The 21935-nt window shown below is 40.8% G+C and overlaps 1 protein-coding gene across 4 annotated transcripts in view; it reads right to left on the minus strand.

Annotated features, from left to right (window-relative positions):
- The window catches only part of ANO4 (anoctamin 4), a 418329-nt gene that overhangs the window by 375683 nt on the left and 20711 nt on the right, over window positions 1-21935 (minus strand). For 3 of the 4 annotated variants that reach the window (XM_053894722.1, XM_053894723.1, XM_053894720.1), the window contains exon 3: window positions 21087-21338. In XM_053894722.1, the coding sequence (XP_053750697.1) occupies window positions 21087-21338 (252 nt within the window). Of the gene's footprint in view, window positions 1-9142; window positions 9282-21086; window positions 21339-21935 lie in introns of those variants that run through there. The other variant, XM_053894725.1, reaches the window with a different exon arrangement.

Genomic DNA, 21935 nt, shown 5'->3' on the forward strand with positions numbered 1-21935 from the left:
TGCTGATGGTTGACGTCAATGTGATCAGTGTCATGAGTGCATGGAAGACACCTGACACAGAACCTGGTACACAATAGGTACCAAATAAATATTAGCAACTTATCTCCCACCTAAACATCACCAATGGCCTTCTTCAAAGCCCAAAGAAACTCTGCATTCCTTTGGGAACAAGATTTTGTGTCACGTAGGGACAGAGGCAATGGCAGAACAGTATAAAGAAATACGTGGCAATGACAAACCCCAAATTCAGAATAGCGGTTGCTTCTGGGAGGAAAGGAAAGGAACATGAGGGCTTCAAATGTACCAGCAATATTGAGGTCTTCAGATAAGTGGCAGGTGTGTTTCATATTTTAATGCATTTTCTCATGTCTGGAATATTTCATAATAAAGTATTTAAATAAAAGCAAGACAAAAATCCTTGAAGAAATGGCACATGGGACCACAAAGTCTTTATAAGGGGGCAGAAAAGGGAACACTTTGGGAATATGGGGCAGTGTCCCACGAGAGAGGTCCTGAAAAACGGCAGGATGCTGGGGTGGTCCCTGGGCAAATGAGCTCAAGAAAAGCACATCACAACTTTGACCTCCATCACAGTTTCATCTGGCCCTCCTAAGAAATGTACAGAGAGACAGAAAACATTGTTTATATTTACATTTCCTTTCAAGCGTCAGGTATGAAATGTAAGTGCCTTTTGTCCAGGGACAAAAGAAAAAAAACCCTAGCCACAGTGAAGTGGTCACATGTCCTCATCGAGTCAGCTCAGCCACACTGACCACAAACCTTAGGTAGGCTCTGCCCAGCCCCTCCTGGTAGCCCTAAAAGATGTGGGAAAGAGAAGAAGCAGGGGAGAAAAAACAACTGAGCCAAGACAGAGGAATCCATTATGAACTCATTCTCTCCTCATTCTGGTCTCAGCCAAATTTTAAAAAGCTCTTAAATTAGTCTGTTCTTAATTTGACAAAGATATATGCATTTCACAAAGCAGGCAGTAGGTTCTCAAATACACAGAATGAAAGCAGTACCCCCACTGCATACAGATGCCCATGTTTGGAGAGACTGAGGACTAGTAAGACCCAGTGGAAAGAAGAGATCTGTTGTCCAAAGACTTAACATGCTCCAATGTCTCTGAGCAAAAACACCCTCGTTAAGAGGTGCCTGGGTGGCTCAATTGGTTAAGCATGCAACTTCAATTCAGGTCATGATATCACAGTACGTAGGTCCAAGCCCCACTTCGGGCTCAGTGCTGATAGCTCAGAGCCTGGAGCCTGCTTCAGATTCTGTTGTCTCTCTCTGCCCTTCACCTGCTCATGCTCTGTCTCTCTCTCAAAAATAAGTGAACATTAAAGAAAATTTTTAAAAAACACCCTCTTTAAGTTTCCCCATCCTCAAGAGAGTATACTAATATCTAACTATAGTAAGTTGAATAGTGCCCCCTAAAATATACGTTTACCTAGAACCTCAGAATGTGACCTTACTTGGAATAAAGGTCTTTGCAGATATGATGAAGGTAAGGATCTTGAGATGAACTCATCCTGGATTAGAATGGACCCTAAATCCAATGACAGCTGTCCTTATAAGAGATGGGGAAGGGGAAGACACACCCAGAGAAGGTCATTTGCAGCCAGAGACTGGAGTAATGCTGTCACAAACAAAGGGGAGTCACCAGAAGCTGGAAGAGGAAAGAAAAGTTCTTCCCTAGAGTTTCTGGACAGAGTCCAGTCCTACTGATATATTGATTTCAATTTTCCGGCCTCCAGAATTGTGAGAGAACAAATTTCTGTTATTTTATGCCATTAAGTTTGTGGCAATTTGTTGCAGCAATTCTAGGAAACTAATATATGCCTTATAGTGTCAATGTGAACATCAAAGAAGAGCATGCATGTGAAAGCACGTGGTGAACTACTTACAGGGATAGAAGTGGTAGCTGTCATGAGTCACAAAATTTAGAAGAGTAACTTATCTGTGAGGAAACAAATTCTTGACCTGCCCCTAAGGGCACATACCCTACAGCTCTCTCCAGATAGGACGGTTAGAATGCTGGCATCTGCCTCCTTGTCTTGCCAGCTCCAGACCCACTCGCTCCACTTGTATGGTGTGCCTTTGAGGAGGACTCAAGTGTCAGCTGGTAAAGAAGGGCCCATCTGCTCTCAGACACTGACCACATGGCAAGTATCCCACTCTGAGGTCACCATCTGCACTAACAACTCACCTCCAAGTACAGTTCAATGTCAACCTGCCTCTAATCCTGAATGAGCCAGGAACAAGGGCAAGTGACTCTGGGGCCAGGGTCTTTCCACAAACAGAGAAGTTCTGGGACATAGAATTTCAGAGCAGATGAACTCCAGGCTGAAAAAGGAAGGGTCCAAGGCAAAGCCCTCAACCATCAATCTCAGATCCATAAAAGCCTCATCTAGGACATTCCCAGGTATAATGTGATCTGAGGACTCTTGGGTGTTTTGTTATTTTCCTTTATACGAAAATCCATAGTCCTTGAGGGAGTGGAAAATAGATATGCACTGATTGAAGTACATGGACACTGCAAAAGAGCAAAAAAAGTAAGATCCTAGATGGATAAAGACACACAGGGAAGGAAAAAGTGTGGCATAAACCGTAAAGAAAAAGGAATGGAAGAGAAAGGTGAGATGGTCCTCTTTGATGAATTTACGGTAATTTTCAACTTCACAATATGCTTGTATAAAAGCTGGTACTGTTCCCATTTCATAAATGAGAACAAAGAACAGGGGGCAGGTTAGCGATCTGTGTTCAGAGAATAGACATCTACTTATCAGGAATTAATGGAGTAGACTCGGTGGCCTTCAATGGCTTCTTTCAGTTCTGAAATTCACCTTCCTCACATGCAAAGTTTGCAGTGATCCCATCCTCCATAAGGTCAAGGTTCTTGGCATACCACACTCAAGGCCCTCACAATCAGGCTTACCTTCATAGCTAAACCAGGGGAAGAAGAGTATAGGAGTAATCAGAGATAAGATTGAAAACAGGCAGAGGCCCAATCATGAAGGGTTAAAGAGATTGAACTTTATTCTCTAGATGACTGGGAACCACAAAAGTTACAAATGGAGTGATATAACCAAAATCTGCACTTTAGAAAGATTAAGGCAACAGCCATGTGAGAATGGACTGGAGAGACTCCAAGGAAGACCAGGGACTAAATATGGTCCAGACAAAGGTAACAAGGTTTGGACCCAGGCAGGGAGAGTGGGGATGAGGAGGAGACAGACTCAGCAAGACTTACCACCTGAATGTGGGCAACAGGACAGAGCAAAGAACCTAGGATTAGTCTAGTTTTCTGGCTTAGACAACTGAGAGCATTCAACAAGATAGAAAATACAGAAAGGATGGATAAGAATTTGGGGCAAAAAGATGGTTTTTGATTAACCTGAGTTATGGTGCTGTGTGACATCTATATGGATGTGTCAAGAAAGAAGTCAGAAAGGGTCAGGTGAGAGATTTGAGCCTAAAATACAGACTTCAGATGAAATAGGAATTGTGGCTACAGACCAGGAAGGGCAAATGGAGTAAAAAAGGAGGCAAAGGGCAGACTCTTGGTGTAGACTGTCTTTTAAGGGACACACAGAGGAGAAGGTCTAGTGATGGACAGAGAAGTAGAACAGAACTCATGGCTAATGAGCTTTAAGGAGGAGATCTCCCAAGAGTTGAAATATCCCACAGAGAGAGGAGGAAAGATAAGTATGGGAAAGTATCTACTGGGTTTAACAATTAGGTGGTCACTGACGACCTGAGAATATATCCCATGCAGGGGTAAGGGGAGATGACAGGTACAGAGTTAAGTAATAAGAGGTTAAAAAAGAAAGGGGAGGGAGGAGAAGGAGTTCTATTTTCTCTTGGATGAAGTTTGGCTGGGACACTGGGCAGTAGCTAGAGGGGATTCAAGTTTTGAGTTCGGTTTTGCTTATTTTGTTGGGTTTTTTAAATTTATTTTTGTTATAGATTGAGAATTGAGTTTTGTCTCTTTGTTTATAAGATGTATAATGAATGAATGTATATTCTCACTGTAAAGAAGGGGAACTAAGAAAGTAAAGTACCTGAAAAGGCCAAAGGGACAGAACCCAGTATTATAAAGAGCAGCCACGAAACAAAGAAGGGGTGTGAGGAAAGGAAGTGATGAGAGAGGAGTGTATTCCAATGAATCATAACAATTTATGTAATAATGGTCTCTTCTAGAAGCTTCAGAGGGGTCAGGGACCCTACATTTTCATTTTACTTGACACAATGGCAGGTGCATAGGGGATGCTCAATAATTATTAGATGAATTAAGCACCAGAGTTATGGTCATGAAAATAGCAGTAATTAGGTGCCAGCCCTTTCTAAGAACTTCAAGTTGATTGACTTTCTGAATCCTTACAAAAACACAATGATGATGGTATTATCATCATCCCTACTTTATTTTTAAATATCCAGAGCAGGTAAGTAAGACCAAATTGAAAATTCAGATTTTTTTTTTTTTGGCTACTATTCTGTTTTATTCAAATGGTGAAAATATTTCTAAGTAGTACAACTGAATTTACACAGCGATTTTTTTCCCCTCAAGATGCAAGACAGACTTAAAAAAAAGAAATCAAATGTTGGGTGGAGTGAAAAGAGGTATCACCTAACTGCTCTCCTGCCCCCTTGTTAAGTTTTGGGCCTCCTGGTCAATTCCTATTCCATCACTAAACCACATTATAAAATAATTTTCTTGCACAAATTAAAGTGACACCTTCAGTTTCATCCTGAATCTTCAACTCAAAAGGATTAGCTACAATAGCCTTTACTATGTTGAAAATTCAAAGCTATGAGTACAAACCATAACATTTCTTGAAAAAAAAACCATGAGGGGTGGTAAGGTCCTGAACAGTCTTGACAATGACTGTTTTGGGTTTCTGGATTTGCAAAGACAACAAAAGCAAAAACAAGTGGGACTACATCAAATTAAAAGCTTCTGCACAAAGAAAGCCATCAACAAAATGAAAAGGCAATCTACAGAATACATGTAACAAATTCTTATGTCATACACCTTAAACTAATGCAATGTTATACATCAATTATATCCCAATAAAACTGGGAGAGAAAAGCTAGCAGTACAGATGGATAATGTAAAATACCCAAAATCACTTAGATGGAACTTTCGAATCTTTGTGGTTGCATTTTATTTAGTAAGGAAATGGTATCTAAGGCTTCATAAAATGGTAACAGTAGTACTAATGACACTTGAAACCCTGACTTGGGATTAAGTGGGGAAAACTACCCTATTTCTTTTCATGCTGTGCCACTCAGACTCCTCTTAGCAAACTGCCATTCTAGGACCAAATGATCCTCTGATAAAAGAGTTATAGATTAAAATAATAAAAGATTTGTCCTCTGTCACACTTTCCCCAGAAAGGGGAAAATGGTTAAATGTTAAGGTTTCAAAAGACTTCTCTGCATAGGGAAGGGAGGTACATCAGCTGCAAAATCAGCAAATTTGAGAGCAGGCAAGAGCAAAGTGAGCGTTCAAACAGCCAAGAAAACAAATCATTGTGTTGAGCAGGTGCCAATAAACTGGGAAGAAATTTAAGGTTAGGTCTATTAATTGTAATTAGATGAAGATGATCAAGGATGCTTGTAATCCAAGTATTATGATTGTTATAAAGAGTTTTAAATTAAGGATTAGGGATACAGCCTTAGCTTAAGGACAGAACTAAGACTTTAATAACCAAACCATTTAATTTGACAAATACTGATCGACAATTATGTATTTCTTACTGTCCAAGGCATAGGGATTCAAATCAGACATTTTCCCCTCATGCATGGCTCGGGGTGAGGATATACACTCAACTAGAAGTCACTGTGGTTAACTGTCTGAATAGGGCACTATGGGAAAATAGAGGAAGGAGCATGGGGTAGCCCTCACAGAGAAGTGGTATTTGATCCAGATTTTAAATTTTATCAGGGAGAAAAGAAGGAAGAACAGGGCACTCCAGGTAAGAGTTCAGCATAAAAAGGCGGGAAGACATTACAGTACACCAGCAGGGCTGGAACACAGGATCTTTGGCGGCAACACAGCCAAGAAGATAGGCCAGGCAAGAGCATGAGAGTCTTAAACCCCATACTCTAAAGTTCAGACTCAAATTATCGGTGGTCCCTGACCGTCGATACCTTGCATTTTTTAAATTTATTGTTACAATAAATTTATCATTAGAAACATTTAGTATATTCATAATTTTGTGCAACCATACTATCCAGTTCCAGAACTCTCAGCCTTCCAAAAGGAAACCCTATATACATTAAGGAATCACTTCTCATTTTCCCCTTCCCCGCAGTCCCTGACAACCACTAATCGTCTTTTTGTCCCTATATATTTGCCTATTCTGAATATTTCACATAAATGGCATCATAAAATATATGGCCTCTTGTGTTCAGCTGCTTTTGTTTTTAGCACAATGTTTTCAAGGCTCATCTATGTTGTAGCATATATCAGTACTTAATTATTTTTTATGGCTGAATAATGTTCCATTGTATGAGTATACCATATTTTGCTTATCCATCAGTAAATTGACATTTGGACTGTTTACACCTTTTGGCTGTTGTGAATATTTTGCTGTGAGCATTGGTGTACAAGTTTTTGTTTGAACACCAGTTTTCAATTTTGGATATGTACCTAGGAGTGGAATTGCTGGGTTATATGATAATTCCATGTTCCACTTACTGTAGAAATACCAAATCTGGGGCGCCTGGGTGGCTCAGTCGGTTAAGCGTCCGACTTCGGCTCAGGTCATGATCTCGCGGTTCGTGAGTTCAAGCCCCGCGTCAGGCTCTGTGCTGACAGCTCAGAGCCTGGAGCCTGTTTCAGATTCTGTGTCTCCCTCTCTCTCTCTGACCCTCCCCCATTCATGCTCTGTCTCTCTCTGTCTCAAAAATAAATAAACGTTAAAAAAAATTAAAAAAAAAAAAAAAAAGAAATACCAAATCCACTGATGGTTTTCAAGTCAAGTAATGGAATGTTGGGATCAATGTTTTAGCCAATGATAACCAGTAGCTGGGGAAAGAGAACAGATTGAGAAGAGAGTCAAGGCCAGGAGGCCATCCAGGAGGCTACTATCCCAGTCAAGAGAGAGCTTCAATCCATGGCAAGGAAAGTGACAAGAGTGAAGAGAAAAGGGTAGATTTGAGGTACATTTCTGAGGCAGAATGAGCAAGAATTAATTAATGAACAATATGGGAAAGAATGGAAGAAGTTTTGTTCATAGTGCTATGTCAGATCATGGACTATGTGTTGACAATTCACCTCCCTGGACTGATGCTGTGCTTCAAAGAGGAGTCCTGTCTTAGTGACTCCTACATCCCTGGTGTTTAACAGGGAACCTGGTCCATAAGTGATCCAAGAACAATATTGTGTCTGATTGAATAATGATGCCTGCATTATTATTCATGAAAGAACAACTGGCAGATCATGACTGTAAATGAGGGGTTAAAGAGGACTTTTTACTCTTTGAGAAACAGGATGGAGAGTGATGAATTTTGTTGAAACAGGAAGTGGTTTAGACAGGTGTTTGTGGAAACATGAAGGTACAGATGTCCAGTAGACAGCAAGAAATTCAGAATGAAGTCTCAGGAAAAATTGGAGACAAAAGACAGTATTTCGACATACACTATTGGCAGCTTTACTCATTAGAATCTCTCATTGAGATATTTAATTTCATAAATCAGCTCAAAATACCATAATACAATAGCATAAATATCTTCCTAGGAAGAACTGGGGAAAATGAGCAAAAACAGTGGTGTGCATTGTAGATTAATCTCAGTTATGCCCACAGCTAGGACTCAGCCCCAGGCACATTTCATGTTGGCAGAACATGCAATCTTCAAGCATCTACTTTCTTAAGGTGGCACTGGAAAGGAGGAGCTTCTACAAGGAAGTTTAGGTAAAAGGAGGACAAAATAACCAGGGTATGAGGAGGATAGCATGGTGTCTCTCTCAAATATCGCTAGCTCAGCCCCATGGACTCAGATCTAAGACCTACTTGAGAAAAAAAGCCTCCTTTGAGTCAAGGAAACAATGTGTGTGAGATAAACTGTGATAAATGGTGTCATTGGCTCTAATTCTTTACCCTTCCCTAAGTCCACATCCTTTTGCTATGTAACTTTGCAGTGCCTCCCAATGACAGACATTCTGCCCCATCCTTAACTGGGCTCAGCCATTTAGCATGGTTTGGTCAATGGGATATGAGCAAGTATGTTGCCAGCATAAGCTTGCCTGCAAAGCTTTCTCTTGCATGACTGCATTCCAGGGCTAACCTACTGGAGGATAAACTACTTGAGGAGCAGAACAGAATCATCCAGCTGATCCAGCTCAGGCCAGCCTGGATCAGCCAATAGCCCTTCAAGACACTGAATGAGGCCCACCCAGATCAACCGAGCCACCTAATCCCAGATGCACAAGTAAATGCTTAGCATCATATGCCACTGAAGTTTTACAGTTGCTTGATATACAGTTGCTGTATATACAGATATACAGTTGCTTGATATACATTACCATACATGGTAATGGTCAACTGAAACAAGATTCTTTGCCACAGTTCTTTGTTGACTCAACACTGTTGGAAACTTTCAGGGAACATAGAGCCCCTCTGAGGCATCCAGCTTTGAGACAGTCCCCTTGCCACAGGCATCATACAGGATTGAAGGTACATTATTAACCAGTCTTCAGAAAGAAATAATTTCTTTGTACAATAGACCTCACACATACCCCAGAAAAAAAAATTTCCTACACTCCCTATATTGTTTCAGAAGGATTCAAGATAATAATGTTGTTCAATGTAGAAGTTGTAACTCATTAGTAGGCAATAACATCACTTTCATGGATATTGATGAGCACTTTTTGGGGGACGAATGGAATGAAAAACACCTGAGCTTATGACAAATAATAAGGCTAAGTATTTTCTGTAACATTTTTCACGGGAGATGGGGGGAGGGGGAGATCACAATACAAGAGTATTTCTCACTTTAGGGAAGAGTCAAAAAAAAAAAAGCCACAAGTTCAAAGAAAGTAGCTGAATAGCATTTTACAACCCATCAAACTCTACATCCAAGCACACCCCAGAAGAAGTGAGGAGCCAGGTAAGAGAAGAAAGAAAAGGGGCACCTGGGTGGCTCAGTTGGTTAAGTGTCAGACTTCAGCTCAGATCATGATCTCACCCTTGGTGAGTTCAGCCACGCATCCGCTCTGCGCTGACAGCTCAGAGCCTGGAGCCCACTTCAGATTGTCTCCCTCTCTCTGCCCTCCTCCTGCTCACACACTCTGTGTGTCTCTGTCAAATATAAATAAACATTTTTAAAATTTTTAAAAAGAGAGAAGAGAAGGAACCAATGGGCCAGAGTAATTAAGAGCAGCTTTCACTCACGTTTTAGGATTTTAAACACTTTTGTCTACCGTACCTCATTTGAGTCTCATAAGAGCACCGTTGCACAGATGGAGTCAAGGCTCAAAGAGGTCAAGCCCTTCGTGGGAAGGTAGGTCATACGTGACAGCGTGGGAGAGAAGCCAGGTCTTTGGTCTCCATATTCCCGCTATAATCTCCACCAGTTCCAACGCATCCTGGAGATGGCGCTCAACCTGCTGCCACAGAGACTGCACCCGTTTCCAAAATCTAAAGTAAACACCCTCTTGATAGACTTCCTAGTAAGGTTTCGGTTTTGTTTGTTTGGGGCCAGTAGGCGCAGCACCCACCGCAGAAGCTGGGATCCAACTGCGCCGCCAGGTGGCCGGGCTCGCCCTCGGTGGCCCTCCAGGGTGCGCTGCGCTCGGGCGCCCGCCTCCGCCGCCACCGCCGCCGCCGCCGCCGCCGCCGCCTCCGCCGCCGCCTCCGCCTCCCCCGCGGAGCCCTCGGCGCCGCCCACGCCACGCTTCCCCGCAGCCAGCCCGCCGCAGCCACCACCGAGTCCCCGAGCCCCCGATGTCGCCCACGCTGCTTGAACACGGGCTAGCGCTGCGCTGCACCCGGCCAGCACCGCCCGCGAGAAATCCCTAATTAGTGTTTTTTTTTTTTTTCTTTCACTGAGCTAACCAAATGTTATTTGTATGATTCTTTAATATCTGTTGCATCCACTAGCCTGTATCACTATCATTCCATAAAGAAAGGGGCCCTATCTGGGTTCAGCACAGTATACCCAGCACCTGATGCAGTGCTTGGCACGTGGTAGGCACTCGATGAACAACTGTTGAATAAATGAATATGAATCACTGCTTCTGATGAGAAAAGAACAGCCAACTCTCCCAGTCTCCAATTACAACCTTAAGTCAGCTGAGTCATTTTCCCGAAAAAGACAAAAACTGTACAAAGTTTCCAAACATATACCCTCATAACAAGGTGAACTCATAACAAAGTGAATCTGAATCCAGGTGCTCAGAAAACCTGCCCAGATGCTCGACGTCTTTAAACACAGAACTGAGCCCTGACCCCTCTACCTGGGTCTTGGCTTTTAAAATGATTTACAAGTCTCCCTGTGTCCACAAACTTGCTGGATGAACTCTGATGAGCCATATCTCAAAACTCCTAACCGACTTCAACTCAGCACTCAAACAAGTAGCCAGTTATCTCCTCCCCTTCCCCACCAAGGTCTGAGGAGACTTACCCTTCCCGGGGCTTGAGAGTTCCAGGGTTCCTCCACCTCGCCTTCCCATTTATATCCTCTTCCCAACTTCATTTCAACTAGCCAACGTGGTGGATGCTAGCCTACGCCATGTCACTCTCCCAGCTGCTGCCAGTGTTAGTGCTATATGGCTCTCAGCTGTGTCTCTCTCTGGGCCTTGCCCTCAAAGAGAATTTCTCCAGGTCATTCCCCGCCTTCCCTGTAGCAGGTTACATTCAGGCCATGATGGGAGGCTCCAAAAACCCCATGGTGGGACAATTTGGAAGGGACATCCCAGCTCTGCATTTCCCTTTTGTGATGGCCTGAGGCTGTTGTACATCGTCACAGCCCAGATCCTCTCTCTGCCTAATCCTCCACCTTTCCATCACCCCCCCCCTTCCCCCACCAACCACATACACACATACACATTGATCCCAAGGGCTCTCCCCAATAAACTTCTTACATGTACATCTCTGGCTCAGAATCTATTTCCCAGGGAACCCAAATCAAGATAACCAAGCTCCCTCCCAAGTCAATACCATGGTTGTTGGGTTTTTTGTTTGATTGTTAGTATCTAAACAATGTATATGAAAAAATTAGAACATTCATACCTCAGAGGTATAAATAATAATTTTCCCATCACAAGCAGACCTTCCACTTACAGCTGGTAGTAAAGCAAATGTTTTTGCAGAGTGCTCTTTTGGGAACTCAGAAGCATGTTTTCATCAAAACAATACTGCCAACGATCTTTAAGATCACTTTCCTCCATAGTATCCGCCTGCTGTAACCATACATTCTTTGGTATAATATTGTTATGTGCATCTCACACTACATTCCAAGCTCCACAACCACCACACAGGAACTTGTTAGAAATGCAGAATCTCATGCCACACACACCCCCCCCAAATGAGGATCTGCAGTTTAACAAGATCTCTAAGTGATTTTTATTCACATTAAAGTTTAAAAACCACTGGTCTAAACCATAAAGCTTCATCATATTTTGACCTTATGGAAATACTTGGGATCTCCACTCACTCACATACCACATCCATTAATCACAAGTCCCACTGAAGCTATCTCTAAAATGTCCATCACACCCACTCCTTTTGAACTATATTTCTCAATTTCAGTCAAGCCCTCTTATCTCTTGAGGACCACACTTTGAGTAGCAAGAGTTTAGATAACTAGATGAATGGATGACTTTATTCAAGTATCTGAATGCCTTTGATTCTAAAATAGATCATTCTTTATATTAGATTTAATACAGCTTTAAATCAAGCTTTTCAATTTCTTGTATCAGAAATCCTCCAGTAACTTCAGAGCTGCATCATTTAATTGGCTTTGTCCTCATGTGCCATTAATCATTCCCTGATTCACTGGTGTCTTCAATCTTCTAAAGCTAAATAACCACCACACGCAGAGAAGGAATTAACAGGATTGTGCTAGAACCACAAATTAAATGATGGATATGGCCTTGAATTCTGAAAAGAACAATATAGCCAAATTTAAGAGAACGAAGGGAAATTAGGAAACTTGAAGGAAGTTCAGTGATTTATTTATCTTAGCCAATTCTCTTGTCAAATGAACATTTCCGATGATCCTCTGTGTTCTAAAGTGCAGGTGGTCCCCAAATGATGTCAGTTTTTCTCGGAGAAGTGGCATATATGTGGTGGTTAAGGTTCTGGACCTGACCACAAATTTCAATTAACTCATGGAATGCCAAAAACAAACAAAAAACAAACAAACAAAAACCCTGGAAATACCAGAGTAATAGCCCAAGAGAACCCAACTACCACATGCAAGAGTATCTCTGTGGATAATGCATTCTGTACTCAACCTTGAATATGAAGGATACAGCTACTCCCAGCTGCCCTGGAATCTGTACACTGCCACTGCCTAAAACACTGGTCCCTCACCTAAACAACCTCTACTCAAATGGCTGCTCTTTTTCTGTGACATCCTCTATCCAGCCAGTATTCACATCACCTTCCAAAAGGCCAGAACAAGTGATTTTACTTGTTATAACTACCCAACTTAAGTAGGTTAACCATCAGACCCACATTTCATATAAACCTTACCAGGAAATTTTTTCCATAGCTTAAGATTAAAGTTAAAACACTTCTTCAGGGACAGTTTAAAAGGAAAGACTGTTAAGGCAGAGAGAGAAGCAGGTAGGTTCCCATTCCACTAAAAAAGATTCATATGGTGGGGAGCCTGGTGGCTCAGTCAGTCAGATGAGTATCCGTTTCTTGATTTCAGCTCAAATCATCATTCCAGAGTCATGGAATCGAGCCCCACATCTGTGCTGGGCTCTGTGCTGGGCCTGGAGCCTGCTTAAGATTCTGTCTCTCTCCCTCTGCTACTCTCCCCCACTTGCATGCTCTCTCGCTCTCTCTCTCTAAAATAAAAAAAAAAACCATATAAGATATTCAATTAAAGCCAGAGATGGCAGAAAAAGGGAGAAAAAAGAAACAATGAACAAATGCAATGACTAGAAAGCAGCTATAAACTGGTAGATATTAATCCAACTATATCAATAATCATTTTAAATGTGAATGGTCTAATATATCACTTAAAAGACAGATTGTCAGAATGGATAAAAACATAAGACCCAACTCTATGTTGTGCACGAGAAATCCTCTTTCTTTCCTTCTTTTGTTCTTTCCTTTCTTTTGACCTCCTTCACCTTTTCAAAATATAATAGCTTAGAAACTGGTGTCTAATCTATATTGTCCTGTTTTTTGTAGATGTCCTCCCATTACTCTGTACCATGAATTGAGCTGGGCTAACACTCAAGCAGACATTTTGGCTTTAGACTGACTGGGCACACAGTATGCAAGCAGGGGCAGGCCAGTGAGCATTTCTGGGCATCTCTAAAAGGGAGACCACTGATGTCCCAGCTGGGTCAGATTACTCTCATGGTCATACCAGTAGCTCAAGTTGCAGGGTCACTTTTTGTGGCACCTTACCTCTGAAATTTAGAACTCCCCTGTTTCCTTCAGCATCAATTCTGAATGTATCTGGTCACAATTTGTTGAAAGAAATTAAATTCATGCCATTAAATAGAGAGCTCTTCTAAAGTACTCTATATCTTCAGGCAAATCCTTGGCATCACCATAGTTTGTCATATCTCAAGTTTTCAGAGCTCACACATACAGAAGCACTGGTAAGCCTCACGAGGTCACTGGGAAAGGCAAGAGAACACCTTCCATCCTATAGCAAGACATAGTGCTGTGCTTAGATTATAGGTACACAGGTAAAAGCAAGACTCTTGGGAAATGATCACCAATCTGAAACAGAAAATAGTCATTTCACATCTTCCTTTCCTTTCACAAATGAGGAACATATTTAAAATCCATAAGGAGTGTTTGGAATTCATTAAGAATCTCTTTCTAAGACCCAACTCTACCAGGAGACCACTAGGGGGAAAGTGGCATAACATAAGAGGGGAAGAAGAAGGCCACAACACACAAGGAATGAGTTCTTGCTTATTCCCGTGTGTGAAGGGAGATTACCAATGGTCTTGGACAAAAATGGAAAAGTTCTGATTTATGACATAATCTCAGAGGACTGCAAACTGGGAGCCAGTAGGCAAGTACAAAGGTGTCACCTTAAACTTGGGAGTAAATCTCCCTCTTTGGAAGGAAACCCCCTCCATGCTTCTGACTAGGATACAGTTCGCAAAAGGCTCTTGTTAAATATAAGCTAAAAGTCATTATAGCCTACAAACACATTCTCAACAATTAGGTTATCAGAATACTCCTACTAAGCAGAACTCCAGAGAACAGGACCAGATTAATTGGTGTAAATCAGTGGTTCTTAACTGGGGGCAATTTTGCACCCTCCATCCTGGGACATTTGGCAACGTTTGGAGATATTTTTGGTTATCACAACTAGCAGCCATTTTGAGTAGAGACCAGCGATGCTGCTAAACATCTACAGTGCACAGGACAGCCCCACAGCAAAGAATTACTCAACTCTAAAATGTCGATAATGCCAAGGGTGAAAAACTGATATAAAGGAACAAAAAGAGAAAAGGTCTAGGTTTGGCATGAGATAAGATTTAGGAATAGTTAAAAGACACAAAGAAATATGGAAAAGGGAAAATCAAAAATGCCAAAGGCATACTTTATCAAGGATAGGCCCAGAGAGAGCAGAGAGAACAGAGCCCTGGAAATGCCACAAAGGCAGGGCCCACTGCTAGGACAAGGTGTAACACACAGGAAGAGAAACTCCAAGGAGGAAAGTAGCATTAAGAATTAGTGGTGAACATGAAACAATGAGTTCGGGACCATGTCACATGCACTGCAGGATGCTTAGCAGCATTCCTGGCCTCTACCCACTGGATGTCTGCCATACCTCCTGCCCTCTTGTGTCAACCAAAAATATCTCCTAAAATTGCCAAATGTCCACCATGAGGTAAAATCATTTTTGGTTAAAAACTATTCAAGAGGTTCTAGAGGTATCTTTTGGAATTAAAAAAACACAAATATATATATATATATATATATATATATATATATATGTATATATATATGTATATGTGTATATATATATATATACACACACATACATATATACATATATATGTATGTATGTGTATATATGCATTTTCCCCTTATTTCTTTCATCTTAGTCCTTTCTTCTAGGTTGTTTCCTTCTTTTCCAAAATAGACTTTTCAGTCATTATTTCAGTAGGTGTGCACTGGGTACACTTTCCTAATCTTTTCCCAAAAATGTTCTTATGCTGACCTCCTTCTTCAATAATCACTTAACTGGACTTAGAATTCTGAACTGACTGTTATTTCCTTCAGCACTTTTAAGATACCAATCCACTGTCTTCTGGCCTTTATCATTATTATTGGAAAGTTTATCCTCAGTTTATTTCTCATTTGCAGGAAATCTGTTTTTTTCCCTTATAATTCTAATATTTTTCTCTTTGTGTTTTGCTGACTCACCATGATATGTTTATAATATGTGGATTTAGTTTTACTTATTCTGCTTGGCACTCATTGTGTTTCTTGAATCAAAAGATTTGTGTCTCTCATCAATTCTGGAAAATTCTCATTTTTTTTTAATATTCTATCTCTCTCCATTCTTTCTATTCTCTTAATCCAAAACAGGATTTCTATTAATTTTATATTGGACTTTCTCATTCTGTCTTCTATATTTCAACCTCCCCTTTCTTGTTTTTCCTACCTCCTATCTCTTTATCCTGCACTTGGGGGTAATTGCTTCAGCTCTCTCTTCTAGGCCTAATTCTCTCTTCAACTGTCTAATCTGCAGTTTAAATGGTCATAGAAAATATACTAACTACATTTCAGGCTCTACACTGACCAAACAAATACATAATTAAGACACTAATTCTCAATTCAAGAACTTTACATATAGTTGGCCAGCCATACATGAAAAGAAAACTATTTTGCAGTCTAACAAGAGCAGAATTCAAGATGTCAATAGGAATTGCCAATGGAAATGGAAAGAATAATTAAATATGCTTAGGGGAAAAGGAAAAGAACTCACAGAGGAAGTCACCTCTTAGGTAGGTTTGAAGAAAAAAAATTTTAGGAAAGTGTAAGGAAGGGTATCCACTCAGATGGCACAGCATGTGCAAAATCAGGATCTTAATGGAACAGTAAAGAATTATGTATAACTACTGTGTGGATACATCTGAAGACAGTGGTGACATGTTAGGGGGTCAGTTAAAGCCAGTTAGGAAGGCCCTCAAGTACCATATATGAAGCGTTTAGACTTTATTCTGTTGCCAATGGGGAGGCAACAGAGGTTTTCATGGGTGGCAGGGGAGGGTAGTAATAGAGGGAGGGAGGAAGACAGGAAGACAGAAAGAGAGACAGATAAATTTGGAAAAGTGAACCTTGTGGACATGGAAGAATTAAGATGTAGGGAGGCTGGTATAAGACTGCTGTACTAGTCTAGGTAGAGATGAGGAGAGTTTGAGCTGAGATAGTATTAATAGGGATGATGAGGATGTTCTAGATTAGGGATATATCTAAGGTAAACATAATGAATGTGTTAGCCAGCTGGCTGCAAAGGCCGATAGCCAACACAGTGTTGAGCATGAGGACACTGACTTTTTGGCTTGGGAGTCTGGACAGACTGTGACACCATTAAACAGAGTAAGAAATTCAATTCAGAGAGCTATCAGAAGAAAGTTCCTTTTGTAGCGTGTAGTTTTTAGATGTCTGGGATATATCCAGGCTGAAAGCTCTGGAAGGCAGTTGTAAATACATCTTTAAAGCCTGGCAGGGAAATCAGACATGGCAATGGCACTTTGGAGTCATGAGCACGCAGCTAGGATATGAATACAATGGGAGAAAGTGACTGCGAGTCAGCTGATGCCAGGGAATGACCAAAAATGTAAGTCATGTGCTGGTGGTAAAGAAAATTGTAAAGCTTGATCATCAAAAACGGGTATCAAACCTACATTGAATATCTGAGACAGAACCAGTTTCCAGACTTTCCTCCTATGGTTCTCCCCAATTGATCTTCTTTTAATTGAGGAAATAATTTAATAACATCTTTTGTACTCAATGTATTTTTACTAATATATTTTAATGTTACATTTTTTTGGAATAGCATATTTTAATACTCTATTATTTGTACCTTAATAGTATATTAATAAAATAATTCAATAACAAAAATGTGTATGTGATCACCTAATGTGAAATTTTCTATCTTAGCACTTACTACACTGAATTAAAATACTTGATTTACTTATATACTTCGTCCTGTAGACTTTGAGCTCCCTAGGAGTGATGCCCTATTCAGTTTTCTATTCCGAGGACTTATCATAGTACACAGAACAGAGTGGGATCAGAGGGATGTATGGATAGAAGGATGAATGGTTAAAGCCAGCCAGACAATAGAGACTGTTTTTCCAACTGAACCTGCTACAATTTATTTACTGAGTAAAACATCCTCTACCATGAGGAAGGAGTGCCATGTCCAGGGCCACCATGCAGAGTTTCGCAGGTTGTTCACTGTGCAAGGTGGCAGGTAAGGTTAAGTGTAGTCAAATCAAGAGAACCTAATGTGCAAGTTAGCCATGCAAATGAAGGGAAAGGATGATAGCATAGTGTGGTGGCAAGAGTAAAAACAGCTCAATAAAATGAGAATTCTGGGTTTTTTTAGTTGTTTCTAGAACTGTAGAATGGTGAGGTTTATAAATGGAAACGTTATTTTTAAATATGTTTGGTGAAGGGGTGCCTGGCTGGCTCAGTTGGTTAAGCATCTGACTTCGGGTTAGGTCATGATCTCATGGTTCATGGGTTCAAGCCCTGCACTAGCAGTGTGGAGCCAGCTTGGGATTCCCTCTCTGTCTCTCTCTGCTCCTCCCCCACTCGCACTTTGTCTCTCAAAATAAATAAACTTTAAAAAAAGAATAGTTTTTTTTTAATTAATAAATAAAGAAGTCTGGTGAAATTCTTAAACATTAGAAAACAACAATCAATAAACAAGTATAGAGTGATTTTGTGACTAAAATTTGTGAGCTCCTCCACATCAGACCCGCCGTTTGCACAGAAGAAAGATATCTTACAAGTGTGAAGAGAGGTCTGGCAAAATGTGGAATCTTCAGGAAATTCTGGTATAGCTGAACTGTTTACCTCACCCCAGAGATCTCTTCAAACTAGTAAGAGAAGCAAAAACTAAGGTATAGATAAGTAATAATATCAACCTTATTTTTGAAAAAAAAACAGGAAGGAAGGAGAAAGGAAACTGGGTGCTTTCACACTGAAAATACACATTAAAATCAATAAATTTCTGTAAAAAAGCAAATAAATACAATAATTAACCCACATATAATCATAACAGACTTACAGGAGGTCCCAGCATCTACAATTTTCTATAATAAAATACTACATGCTTGTTTAATATATCTTTAAATGCTCAGGCTAACTTTATAAGTATACAAATAAAAATAATAAACAGTTGCTTGGAAAAACTCAGTATTTTATTGCTAATGGAAAGTTCCCAGGAAGGAAGAAAACTATGCGCTTTTAATTTGTTTTTGAAAATCTGCAAGGTAAAAATAGAAACCTCTTCTAGAAATTGGATTGCTTCTGAGTATGGTGCTCTGTGGAAAGAAAAAAGTCAACTCACAGAGAAACGTGATAAAATGTTAATGTGGCAGCTGCCATTTTACACTCCTCTTTGCCAAGAAATGCCAGAAGCCTGCAGCTACCCCGGCCAAAGGCAACAACACTTCATTTCTTAACTTCAGATTTTATTAAATTTTAAAAGCAAGCAGAGTCAGTTTTCATTCATGATAATATCAAAACCCTAGAGATTTCAAAGTTCAGCCCAGATCATGATTTTTCTACTCTCAAATTGACCCTCAATGAGGACAACTGGAAAGATAGTTTGCTTTGCCATGGCAGAGCTAATGGAATGCAAATATTATTCAATGCTCTGTAATACCATCAATCCACTTAACCAAAGACACTTTGGAGGGTGTCCCCCAAGGTATATATAGGAACCTCAGAAACCAAAATCTCAGAAGACAGCAGCCTGCCCAGCGCAGACGGCTGAAGCCCACTTTGTGCCATGGACACGGCATCCCCTGGAGGGGCCCAGGAATCCTCATTTTTAAGAAGTTCAATGGTGATCCTTCACATTTAGTGAAGTCCACATTTACTGCTTTTAGAGATTGCTTTTGATAATCTGGAACTTCTGCAACATCAGCATCTCACCTCTAGGTGGCAGCATCTGTGAACTGTTCAGTGTCCTTGTGAATGTTAAGGTTCAAAAGACTTATTTCCAGAACAGGAATTACACACTGGATTTGTCCAACTAAACCATTACTTCTAAGTGCTGTATCTATAGAAGAAAAATGTGGCATGATAGATTTTTCATGATTTAAACTTCCAACTTAGACTTTAGAAATAAAAACAACTGGTTATCCTTGCATAAAATTTTCTGTAACTCATTTCAAGTGATAAATTTTAAGGCAATATGTTGTGAGAATTTTTCCTGCCTTTATTGTTTAAGTCATGACTCCCAAAGATCACGTAGATCAGCAACTGGCAAACATTTTCTGCAAAGGGCCAGACAGTAAATATTTTAGGCTTTGCAGGCCATACAGTCTCTGTCACAATTACGTCAGTTCTGCCATTGTCACACGAAAGCAGCCAGAGACAATACATAAACGAATGAGTACAGCTATGTCCCAATAAAACTTTATATATGAACAATGAAATTTGAATTTCATGTAACTTTCACATGTCTCAAAATACTACTATTCTTTTAATTTTTTTTCCAACACACACACACACACACACACACACACACACACACACACACACACACCAACCACCAAATTCATATGTTGAGATCCTAATACCCGATGTGATGGTATTAGGAGATGGGGTCTTTGGGAGATGCTTAAGTCATGAGGGTGGAGCCCTCAGGAATGGATTTAGTGTTCTTATAAAAGAGACCCCACAGAGATCCTCCACCCCTTCCACCATATGAGAAAACTGTAAGAAGTCTGAGACCCGACAAAGGGCCACATCTGACCATGTTGGCACCCTGATCTCAAACCTCCAGCCTCCACAACTGTGAGAAATAAATTTCTCTTGTTTATAGGGGCACCTGGGTAGCTCAGTCAGTTAAGTGTCTGACTCTTGATTTCAGCTCAGGTCATGATCTAATGGTTATAAGATTGAGTCCTGTGTCTGAGTCTGGAGCCTGCTTGGGAATCTCTCTTCTCTCTCTCTCTCTCTCTCTCTCTCTCTCTCTCTCTGTCTCTCTCTCTCTCTCTTTCTCTCACTCTCTCTCCCTCTGCCCCTCTGCCCCACTCACATGCTCACTCTCTCTCAAAATAAAAATAAAATAAAATAATTTCTGTCGTTTATAAACTACCTGGTCTGAGGTATTGTTATAACAGCTATAACTAAGTTAGACTTAATGACTGAACAATGACACCAATAATCTTTAAAAAGTAAACACTATTCCCAGTTCTTGAGCTGTACAGGTGGCATCTCAGATCTGGCCCATTGGTAGTGGTTCGCAGACCCCCGACATAGACCAATTTGGTAAAGCCACATGAATTGGTAGTAACTAAGGTGTTCAAAAATGACTGATTGATAACTCTTCTGAATACATTAATCCAAGAAAGATGCCCTGTCACTAAGCAGAGGATTCAAGAAATTAAACAAATATTCGTAAGACAAAACTTGGAATTCTGATTCAGAGTTGATTTCCAGATGACATTTTACCAAACAGAACTAACACATAGATCAAATATTTCTAAATACGTCTAACCTTCCTTCTGGCACAGCGACGCTATGAAAGGCCAGTGAACATGGGGGAATTGTTGGAATCTACAGCATCACACAAGCAGAAATGCAGATGTAATTTGTTCAACAGGCAAATGTGTGAAGGAACCTTTAAATACACTGAGTCCTGAATCTCCAACAGGGAGCCAACACTGTTACCTGTCGTGTCTTGACTCAGGGTTTCCTGGCTGCTGCTGCTGTAAGAAGGCACTGGAGTGATGGACAGTGAGGCTGGGCAAGACAAAGGTGTAGGCAGCTCAGTCTTGCGGGTGAGGGATCGGTGATACACAGGGATGCCCGCATCTTTGGAGATGAAGAGAGGCAGATCTGATGGGAGGGTGGGTCTGCCTTGTGCGTATGGATTTTTCCAGTGGGTGAGCCCAATTGCAACAGGCCCAGCAACATCATAACCTGGCGAGACACATACCTTCAGTTAGAAACAGCAAGCAAAGCCTCATACCATATTTGTTTTTGCATTCCCCAAAAGTCTGAGCTGTGAGTCAAATTGAATACCACTTGAAATAAAGATGCATGTTACTAATAAACAGGCAGGAATCATTACACTTACCAGATCATTCACTGCTCAACATACGTTTAGTAAGCACATGCTATGTGCGGTTGTCCAGCCTTTGCCCTTAAGGAGCTAAGAGTCCAATAAAGGAGATAAGTCATGTGTTCATAAAGAAAAATAACTGAGGGGCGCCTGGGTGGCGCAGTCGGTTAAGCGTCCGACTTCAGCCAGGTCACGATCTCACGGTCCGCGGTCCGTGAGTTCGAGCCCCGCGTCAGGCTCTGGGCTGATGGCTCGGAGCCTGGAGCCTGTTTCCGATTCTGTGTCTCCCTCTCTCTCTGCCCCTCCCCTGTTCATGCTCTGTCTCTCTCTGTCCCAAAAATAAATAAAAAAAAAAAAAAAAAAAAGAAAAATAACTGAAAGCCTACTATGTGCTAGATACAGTACTTTGCATAAGTGATTCCATCCTCACAGCAACAGTACTAGGAGACTGTTAC

The sequence above is a fragment of the Panthera pardus genome, unplaced genomic scaffold, assembly GCF_024362965.1.
Source record: "Panthera pardus isolate Hobbes unplaced genomic scaffold, ASM2436296v1 HiC_scaffold_6, whole genome shotgun sequence".
NCBI classification, from domain to species: Eukaryota; Metazoa; Chordata; class Mammalia; order Carnivora; family Felidae; genus Panthera; species Panthera pardus.